This window comes from Halyomorpha halys, unplaced genomic scaffold (genome assembly GCF_000696795.3).
Source record: "Halyomorpha halys isolate HHAL.00 unplaced genomic scaffold, Hhal_1.1 Scaffold483.1, whole genome shotgun sequence".
Taxonomy (NCBI): domain Eukaryota; kingdom Metazoa; phylum Arthropoda; class Insecta; order Hemiptera; family Pentatomidae; genus Halyomorpha; species Halyomorpha halys.
In genome coordinates, this window is record NW_027110578.1 from 1,012,829 (window position 1) to 1,024,229 (window position 11,401).

General features: G+C 31.6%; 1 protein-coding gene across 6 annotated transcripts in view; it reads left to right on the plus strand.

Moving 5' to 3' along the window:
- The window catches only part of Stat92E (Signal transducer and transcription activator Stat92E), a 40,947-nt gene that overhangs the window by 7,736 nt on the left and 21,810 nt on the right, over nt 1-11,401 (plus strand). For all 6 annotated transcript variants that reach the window (XM_014424893.2, XM_014424896.2, XM_014424895.2 and 3 more), the window contains 6 exons: nt 2,819-2,984; nt 3,967-4,073; nt 5,359-5,537; nt 5,891-6,049; nt 10,315-10,578; nt 10,657-10,780. In XM_014424893.2, the coding sequence (XP_014280379.1) occupies nt 2,819-2,984; nt 3,967-4,073; nt 5,359-5,537; nt 5,891-6,049; nt 10,315-10,578; nt 10,657-10,780 (999 nt within the window). The remainder of the gene's footprint in view (nt 1-2,818; nt 2,985-3,966; nt 4,074-5,358; nt 5,538-5,890; nt 6,050-10,314; nt 10,579-10,656; nt 10,781-11,401) is intronic.

The following is an 11,401-nucleotide window of genomic DNA, read 5'->3' on the forward strand; positions in this document are numbered from 1 at the left end:
CAAAAAAACGACAGGACTTTTTGAATGACCTGGTATAAGGTGTGTTACATATATAAAAAGAATTTTAACATCCGATTGTAAGGGTACAGGCTAAAATTCATACATCTGGTTTTGGTTAATATAGTTTAGTTTCTGCATGTATCGGATTCGGTTCTAATGATATGCGGGGCAGTTTCTTAAAAAATGGAAACAATCCTCCAATGCTGTTCCATCACAAGCTGGACATAGCTTCTGTGGGTCCAAAATAAATTTGTGCAGACCGACACTTACAGTAATTGCATGTTTATCGGATGGTCCTAGTTTGGCAATTATTTTCAAGTAGGCTATGGGACAGTTGATTTTTTGTTGGTAGATTTGAGGAATGTTCGTTTTAATGAAGACCCTACCATATCATGGGTATGGTTGATTCTCGTAATAACAAGAGGTTTGACAAATTCTTTATCTTTGACAAATTCCTTATTGGTCCAAGATCTCCCCATTCTAATTTTGATACTTACCGGATCATTGAATAGTATCACATCAAACATTACGAAGCTCTCCAATAGTTTTCTTATCTGTGTTACCCAATTATATTGCAATTTATTTATTTCCTGACGTTTCACCCCACTTTGTAGAGCTTCATCAGGGCTGTTTAAGTTGATTGCTTTTGAGACTAAACCTACTTTGAGACCAAGTCTTGACTAAACTCAACTTATAAAGCTAAGTTGAGACTAAGCTCTCAACTTAAACAGCTCTAATAAAGCTCTACAAAATAGGGCGAAACATCGGCAAATAAATAGTTGTTAACTATTCTTGTTCTTTTTTTTACTGCATCCCTGACTATCTTCTTCAGAATGAATTTTTGTATTTCAATTACACATATCTAATGAATCAATTATAAATATGACATGATTCATTTGATTATAAAAACATGTATGGAACTAATCATTCAAAATTAGACATAATTGTCTGTTTGATATACTGTTCCTATTATATAATGCAGTACCTTTTTTAAAGTCTTAAGTGCATACTAAACATCTTACAATGTTGTAGCAAGTAATGTTAGTACTTGTTCTGTATTTTTTAAAAATGTCAAACAGGTATGAAACCTATTGTTCTTTACATTAGAGTCAATTGCTAAAATCATCCTGTTCCTGAAATGTTAGCCCATATTGTGATGTGGGCCAATCAAGATACTTATTACACATTAACCACTTACTTAATTTCCTAAATAACCACTAGACTATCTGTGCAAAAAGCTACTCCAGCACACTTTTGAGATATCAATAAGACTGAAAAAGTCTTTAGTCCATTGGGGTGGTCCAGGGATTTATGAATATTCATAAAAACTCTGTATAATATAGTTTGAAAAATACTGTTTTGTTTTAAATTTTATCAAAACTTAAATTACAAAATTAAATTTCTACATGAGCTAATTTGGCAAATATGTCTATCTATGGATTGTCATCATCTTTAGTTATTAAATTGAACAGTTAGGCTCTGATTTTGCTAGTGAAAATAATATACTTTTGAATTATATTTCTGATTTTATATCAGTGATTTTTTTTTTTTTTTTAATGAAAAAGTTGCTCGGATCCACCTTAATTTATTATGAAGTTTGTAAATTATTCATTTTCTTTTATGTTTGTTCAGTTATGAGTATTTCAGTAAAAAGAAAATTCGGTTTAGTTTTAGACCTAATTAAGTCCAACTTTATAAATAACCTTATAACATATTATTTTGTAGTTGTATTTATTTTATTTTCCTTCCTTCTTTCTTTACATCTTGGGTTCTTTTGAAAAATTTATTTAAATCTAATTTATTTTAAAAAAGTAGAAAACATTTTTGTCCTGAACACAATGATTTCTCAATTTTTTATTACAAAAAAAAATGTTGGCCTTACTTGTAAAACAAGTATATTGTTTGTTTGAATATGTAATATTTAATATCTTCCTGAGTTAAATGTTAAAATGGTTATACACTGGAATATCCCTTAATGGACATTTCTAATAAGTGGACAGTTTGTGTCCCAATACCTTTTCATTTACTTTACACTATTCTTAATTTCTGCTAATTGAACCTTCTAATAAAATGATATGAGCACAGATTTGGTCCTCCTTGTTCCTAAAATGTATCTCTTTAGCAGACAGTGGGTGAGTTGAAAGACTTAATTTCTGCAAAAGGCAGATTGTTAGTGCTAATGTGGCCTGTTCAAAGTAATTTATTAGAATTTTATTTTGCCATGTAGTGAATGAACAAGGAGGTGATTTGGTCATAATCACACTTGACTACCAGAATTTCACCCAATTAAGGGTACCCATGAGATAAGGCTGGGTGGACCCCGGAGTTCTCCCAAACACACAGGGCTGACTCATGGCTACAGTGAAACAGAAAATAATTATCTGCCGCAGTCAGATTTGAACCCAGGTTGTTGGGTTAGGGAATTATCATCCTACCTTCTTCTTTGATCTTCCCATGTAAATGGCCAAGTCTGGGAATGACAAAATAAATCCTACCTAAAAACTATGTACCTATATTGTGTTTTTTAGTGAAGTTCAATGCATCAGTTGTAAACACTCCTGTGTTTATCGATTATTTAAAGCCTTATGACTAGAGAGATTTATTTAACAAACAGTTAAATTTTGGGTGACAGAGAAGTACATAGTATGTATTGGATGAAATTCCATTTTCCATTGATTGATACTCCAAGTTTAATCAAAATTGTTAGAGCTGTTTTTGTTAAAAATTTTCATATAATCATTATAAACCATTTATTATCAGATAATTTTTTTAATATTATAATTTATATGATTTTCTTCTTTTTTTTTTTTAAATTCAGGCTGGAGTAGACCTTGGTGGCGGAATGAATCTAGTTGCTGCCGAGATAGCTCAGCGATTAGAGGAAATGAGGATTAGAACCCATAGTACTGGTGAAGATTTACGAAAACTAGAACAAGATCAAGAGGATTTCGCTTTGAAATATCATGAATGCACCAAAATAAATGGTAAAATATTTTAATTACTAATGTTGTATAACTTATCGCAACTGGAATGAAGGGGCACAAATCAAAAAGTGTGCTATAATTATAACTATTATTATTACTCTCCATTAACCATACCTTTCTTTTGGCCAAATATTCTGTTTTTAAAAACCTTAAAGCTTGGTTCCTCCCTTGATATAAGTGGCCAGTTCTGGTTCCTTAAAGAAATATAATGATAATATTGTAATAAAAAAACAAAACATTTATTTCACTTTTATTTATGCTTTTATATCCTCTTGAATTATCTTTTTATTTATCAGTTCCCAGATACCGATACAAATGTATTATTTCTATACATATACAAATGCTTTCTCATATATCACTTAAATTATCTCGTATGTTTTACTATTGACAATGTTCATTGTTCTATCAATGTTTATTTATTTAATATTATTCTTTTGAATTTCTTTTTCATGTATTTAATAGATCCCATGTATGGACAGTTCTCTTCATTTTTAAATACTTCCTCTTATATTACTTAAATTATTACTATTGACCGTGTTTATTGTTTTATGAGTATTTATTTATTTAGTTTTATTCTCTTTAATTTCCTTTTATATAAATATAATTGACAAAAGTAATATGAGGAGCTTTTTAATAAATTCATTGTTCGAAAACTTTCAATAAAGTTATTTTGTTACATTAAAATTCCAAATTCCATTACATATTTACAAATAATATGCACTTTTTCCCCCTGTTAGAATTCTTATTATGAACTTAGATCAAAATTGTTGTAATTCATACTTCTTACTCTAAGACATCGCATTATTCAGTTTATTTCTGAAGTAGTGTATAACATCATTATAGTGAGCAGTGTCATCATCCATTTTTAATTGTAATAAACTTTAATGCCTTTCTGTATGATAAAAGATGTACTCATATACACACATTTATAAGATATTTGTTATTGTTACACATTCCCAAGCTAATATTCTTTCATTTATAGCTCATTTAAACCATATGCAAAATCAACAACAGACTACTCAAACCATTGAAACTGACAAAAAATTAAGGCGACAGAAAGAAGTTCTGGAACAAGCTCTTAGTCAACAGGTAATTACATATCACTTTGTAACTTATGAAATCAAGTTATTGTCTTAATTTATATATCTTCAAACCAAGTAAGAACTTTTTAAAAAAAATAATAGTAACCAATGAAGCACTTGAATTTCTATCAAAATTACTGTAAATTCTGAATGGTAGGTCAAACATTCTTTAGTGTGTTTTAAACCATTACAATTCGCTATGTCTTCCTTATTATTTTCCTGCTAACATTTAATATTTTTTTTCTTACGATAGAATTCTTGAATGAGTGGGAAATAAATTCTTTTGATGGTGTATTTTACTACCTTCTTAAGCCTCTGTAGTGTTAGCTTTTTCTCAAAATTATCTGTAATGTTATTGTTCTTTTAGCTGTCTTGCTAAATTTTATTATAGAATAAATAAATATTTTCTTTAATTAGTTACAGAGCTCAAAAACTTTTTGATTTGGTTGGAATTGAAGCTAAAAGCTCCTAAAACCTTCTATGATCCTAATTAATGTATTTAATAACTGGACTAAGTGGAAATAATTAGCACTTCCTGGCTCTGATGTTCTCTGTGTTAAATGGATTCTGTTGTTATAGATAACTTTTAATTCCCAAAATTATTGAAATAATGGTTACTACATTCATTATTATCATTTTTATTATAGAATCATCATTTTTTATATCTTTGAGTATTCGATTTATGTTCTTTTTCCTTTCGCACTTCCAAAAATTAAACTAACCTCTGATGAGCCATTTGCTTTGTTGCTTATACCTTTAAAAAGTCAAAAGGTTTAATATCATGAAACTGAAGTTTGCTATAGCATGCTTGAATTTTTTATAGCTGCTATGTGTAGATAAAACTCTGTGAAGGTTTATGAGTAGAACTTAAGCTTAGCCTAATGTCTCTACTAACTAAAACACATTTTTGGGTCGTCCTCAGGGTCTTACCTGCTCAAGCATGCTTCAATGGTGGATGTTTAAATCCTAAGGAAATTTATAAAACTATTAGTTGTTACTGAATTTTAGTAAATTATATTCTATTAATCTTAGTGAAAAAGTGAGCTTTTAGAAAAGATTCCTATATGGAGGGGAATAGCCAGGTTTATCTTGACAGACTATCAAACACTCTTCTGTAACTTGTTTCAATTTGCAGGTTCCAGTTTTGGTATTTTAAGAGGAAGGGGGGGGGGTGTTAGGGATCAATATTCAGAAGTGTTTTCTCATTACTTTTTATTTTTAAGAATAATTATCCAATTGTGAAACATTATTTGTATATATATATATTTTTATTTATTTATTTTTTTTTTAAGGTTACTACTTTGATGCAAAATAGGATTAATTTGTCTGAAAAACTTAAACAAACATTGAGTCTGATTACTATTGTACAAAGTAGAATCTTAGACGAAGAACTTATTAAATGGAAAAGAGAACAGCAATTGGCAGGAAATGGTGCTAAATTTAACAACAACTTGGATACAATACAAGATTGGTAAGTTACCTTTTAAATGTGAGATTACTAAAACATTAAATATACCTTCAGCCCCTCTAGTGGCTTGGTAATCCCTCAGATGTCCGTCGTTGATATGGTCCAATGTCTTTATTTATTTTTAAATTAGTAATCCTATAAATTAACAAATCAGGTTATTTACTGATTTTAAATATTAATGAAATTTCATTTCCTGGAGAAAAAATAAATTCACTACATGTTTACTATAGAATTTATGAAAATATTTATTCATTCAAAGGATTAAAATTTATATTTACTCAAGAATGGTTTAATAGCTTCTAATTCATAGCTTAGTAATTTCATATTATGTAATTATTTGTTCTTTTTAATCTTAGGTGTGAAAATTTGGCTGAAATTAACTGGCTTAATCGACACCAGATAAAGGAAGCTGAAAGACTTAAAGCAAAGTTGCCTTTGGACAATCAAGGTGTCCAAGATATTCTACCTCAGTTGAATGCCCAAATAACTCAACTTCTATCGAGTTTAGTCACTAGGTGAGCTCATCAATTTAAAATAAATTTATATATTGATGTTTTTCTATTTGTCATTTCCTTTCAGTCTATGACTATCCACAGAGTTTTTATTTTTTGGTTTAACCTCACTCTTTTGTTTTGAGAGTCATTCTTCGGCTTTGATAGAAATGTACATTATTCTCATTAATTAAAATAATTAATGTAGACAAGTAACTTGAGCAAAAACCTCATGGGTGGAGTATAGGCTCGAGGGTTCAATTTCATTTACTGATTCATTTCTCGATTGTCGTTTGAATTAATAAAAAGTGCTTATAATTATAAATGTGTTTTGTCTTTTATTTATAGTTATTGTAATATAGTTAGCAGTTAATGATTTAAATATTTTGCTACTATATCATTGTGTTTATGATAGACTATGTTGTAAAATAAATGATGTTTCTAAGGAAACAGTTTTAAAAAAAAAAAAAGGTTCAGCTCTTTATAAGAAAGTACTGTACTACTTCTAAAATGAAGGTTGTACAAGGAGGTGATTTGTTCAAGATGATCCTTAACCGCCAGGTTTTTCCCTCAATTCGAGGATTTCCTGAATCTATGGTTGGTTTAACATGATTAATTATCTGCCAAAGCTAGATTTGAACACAATAGATAATAGCACAGCGCCTTACTGATTAAACTACCCTGCTCCTCTAAAGGAACAGGTAAAACTTGAAAAATATCGCAATATAAATTCAAAACTTTCTCTGTAAAAAAACAGATAAAAGTTGAAAAAGTGATGGACTGAATCACATTATAAAACAAAAACTATTAAGTCACTAGAAATTCTTTATTTAAAAAAAAAAAATAGTTAAAACTTGAAAAACATCGAACTAAATCATAATTCAAACAAAAAACAACAAAACTGTCTCAAGACTTAAGTTGTTAGCTATCTTCTGACATTAATTATAGTTTCTAAAATAGCATGAGATCCATTATTATTATGGTATGTATTTCTCGCTATTGTGGTCGAGGTGGGGAACCTAGAAATCCAACCATCTTCATATTTTTATTTATTTTTCCTTTGATTCAAATATTTAAAAATGTTCACACTTTAAGTGCTGTGTCGAAAAGAACTGACTATTGAGCCTCTCTTAGCACATCAATAGGCACCCCAAACCATTCATGCCTACCACTGTTGATTTTGATATGAGATCAATCGTTGATATTATGAATGGAGTAGTAGTAATACCTTCCAATTTATGTGTTTCTTACAATTCTATCGTCTAATTTTGGTATTTCCTCAGTTTATTTCCCTCAGTAGAGCTTATATTATTATCGTTGAGGATCCCAACATATTTCATTATTTATATTTTGGTACTTCTAACCACCGCCATGGCCTGATGCAAAATTTTGGCCACATTGTTGTGCCTCTGCAGATATTCAATACCAGCCAACACTCCACATCCACCAGTGATATGTTGGATTGATTCGTGCATTACTGAGCATAATCAACACTTATTGTTGTTGCGTCTTTTAACACGTTTTCTATATTAGTCTTGAATAGCAACCACAAACCCCTCTGTTTCAGAGAATAGCCTTCCAGATTTTAACCATTCAACTGATCTTTCTATATCTATGGATGCTTCATTCACTTGTCTATAGAATCTTCCATGCAGAGACTTGCTTTTCCATTCTGCAAGTCGTTCATTTTGTGACACGACTTTTGATTCAACACCTTTGCTCAGATTAAGTGCAGTTAAACCAGAGTCCATCCTTTTGATGGCTAGATTAACCCCTGTTGTTTTTGCTAGTAAATATTGATGTAAGGCCTTTTCCTGTTTGCGGCAAACTTCTTCAATATTTAGCAAACCTCATCCTCCTTCTTTCTTAGGTAAGTATAGACGAGCTTTAGAGGATATTGGTTGGTGAGGCCGTTCTTGTGTGAGAGTTAAGTCAATCCATATCCTGCAGGCTGGTGTTTGACCATTGCACTATGCCAAAGCTATAACTTAGAGCAAGTATAGTCCAGGTGTTGATGGCCTTGATTTTTGGCTTCCCAGTTAGCTGGGTTTTGAGCACTTTTCGTAACCTAATTTTGAGCATTCTTAGACATTCTTGTTGCATATCTTTTTGGGATATTTTAAGGTGCTGTTACATGCCAAATATTTATATAATTTATTGGTTTCAAGTCCCTTTATGTACTTCTCTACACTAACCAGAATGTTCTGTTTACTAACCACTTTCCCCTTGGGTGCATGGAGCACTCCACATTTATTGAATCTAAATGACATTCCTATATCACTTGTAAAATATGAAACGGCTTCAACCATATTTTGTAATTGTTTTTTATTCTTCGCGCATAGTTAGAGGTCATCCATGTACCAGCTGTGGCTGACTGTGGTCGTCTCGTTGTTGATGACATGTTTGTACCCCTTAACTTATTTTTTCGAAGAATCCTGCTTAGTGGGAATAGTGCCATGCAGAAACAAATTGGGCTTAGTCCCCTTGGTATATTCCTTTCAGTATTTTGATTTGATTGGCCGTGCAGGTAACTTCAACTTTTAGCATAGTTTTCCATCCTGCCATCAGGTTTGAAAGGAGTCTGCTTATATTAGTTTGAATCTTGTATATATCTAGTACTTTTAGTAGCCAGCTGGGTGGAACAGAGTCAAAGGCCTTTTTATAATCAATCCATGCATATACAGACCACTGTTTTTTTAGAAACTTGTGCCGCAATGAACAAATCTATAACTAAGAGCTCCTTACGACCTCTAGCTCGTTTTTTGCATCCTAGCTGTTCTATGGGTATCACATTCTCATTTTCAAGGTGTTCATATGTCTTGGTCGCCAAGATAGAAGTGAAAATTTTATATAAACCATTTAAACTCGTTATTGGCCGGCAGTCTTCAGTACGTAGGTTTAATTCATTCTTCTTTGAAAGCATACAAGTGATGCCATCAGAGAAACCATCAAGGGGCGTTTGTGTGGCATCAAGTATTTCTTGTTAGCCTTTGGATAGCAACTCATGCAAGCAATGAAATCTTTTAATACAATAATTTTGGATTGCGTCAGGCTTAGGCATCCTCAAATTTTTCAAGTTCCTGACAGCTTTTGAAACATCTTCCACTGATATTGTCACATCATTCATTTCAGAGACATTCTGGAAACTTTGCATTTCTTCTTCTATCCAGAAGCGCTTGAGGTGATTCTTTGACTTTTCGCACACACTTTTCCAGTAAGCTTCAATATCATCAGGGTATTTGCTCAATATTTTTTTCTTTTACACAAGGTTTCTATAAAACTAGTGTTCATTCTGCTTGAAATGCTGATTTTGTTTCCTGACATTAATTACAGTTTCTAAAATGACAGAGGTCCATAATTATTATTATTATTTAGTTTAAAATATTTCATGGGTAATGGGGCAGCTCATTGTTAAGGCAATGGACTACTAACTCTTGGGACCCAGGTTCGAATCTGGCTGTGGCAGATAATTATTATTAGTTACCTGCAGCCATTGAGTCAGCCCTGTTGGTTCGGGAGCTCTTCGGGGTCCGCTCAGCCTCATAAAGTGAGTACCCTTAATTGGGTAAAATTCTGGCTGTCAAGCATGATTCTGACCAAATCACCTTGCACAACCGGTGATCTAGTAACAGTACTTCCTTACAAAGCACTGCGCCCCTGACCCTTCATGGGTTGTAGCATTACAGATTTAATTAGTCAAAATATTTCTTGATAATAAGTTAAATGTACGATGCTAAGGTATAAGTTGGGCCGCCCATAGCTCAGTGGTTAAGACACAGTCTTACCAATTTGATGTCTATTGGCGGTGCCGGTTCGAATCCGGCTTGGGACGTTGACTTTCATTGAGTGGCGGTCTCACAAAATGAAGAACTTTGACCCCCAACCATGGTTAGGCAGTATAGGACTCCAATGGGAGTCTTGGCCGAAAACTGATTAAGGTATAAGTTTTAGAGGGGTAGAACTCCTAACTATCAGATGCTGTTAAAGTTCCTTTCATAAGTTGTTTTCTTATACTTACATGTGAATTACTTATGAATATGTTATTTATATTACTAACTATATAATGATTATTCAATAAGTTATAAAGTAAAAAATGATTTATTAAAATATAACAATGGCTCTTATAGATATTTCCTGACCTTGATGGTGAAATGGGATTTTTGGCTTCTATAATTTGCAGACCACTACTCTAGATTTTACTATTAAGTTCTTCTATTTGTTTTGTATATGTAAACTTCGTTCTGTATGTTGATTTTAAAAATTAACTAATTTATTTAATTTCATTTCAGTACATTTGTAATTGAGAAGCAACCTCCACAAGTGATGAAGACCAACACTAGGTTTACAGCCACTGTAAGACTTTTAGTTGGTGGCAAACTGAATGTATATATGACCCCACCTCAGGTAAAAGTAACTATTATCAGTGAAGCCCAAGCCAATTCTCTCTTAAAAAATGAGAAAGTGGGCAAAAGTGACGCCAGTGGTGAAATCTTGAATAACACTGGAACTATGGAATATCACACCGCCACAAGGCAGCTTGCTGTAAGTTTTAGGTATGTATTGTAATTTTACTTATTTTAATATATATTTTTCATTTCCTTTTTAAACCATGCTTTCTTTTTGATCAACAGAAATATGCAGCTGAAAAAAATAAAGAGGGCAGAAAAGAAAGGTACTGAATCTGTCATGGATGAAAAGTTCTCTTTACTATTTTCTTCGCAATTTTCCATTGGAAATGGTGAACTTGTTTTTCAAGTAAGAGCAAAATTGAATATCTTTTGGAAAGGAAATTGACTTTTTATAGTAATATTTTCTTTGGCAAGTTTAGTCATTATAACTGTAAAATTTCAATAATAAGGTGTCCAGCTTATTTGAATTCTTTGAAGCTCAGAAATTTAGCTAGAATTTTTCATATTGGAAAAAATTTGGAGGGGGGCACTAATCGGGAATTTTATTTTGAATTAATAATTACTCATATTTAATTCTATTACTTAATTTTTTTTTCTTATAACCATTTGGAAATAAACTTTAGTACAATGATTCACCATCTTTTTTCATTCTTTTACCAAATTGTAACAGTCAATTATTGTTTTGTTTTTTTCCCTCCGGGTTGAGCCCTCTGTGTAAAATTTTTGTTATTGAAAAGAGATAGGTACAATCTTTGCAGTGATTCAAAATCATTCTCAGGTTGAAATTGTGCGTTTTATTACAAGCTATGCAAAAATAACATTTTATAGTTCCGATTTTTAATTTTAATTAAATTTATGTAAAAGGGTCCTTCAATTTTACATGTCTGAGCCTTGAGATCCTTGAATTAGGATTGAATTTTTTTGTGCTACATTGCTGGACACCCTGAATAACCAATGAACAATATAT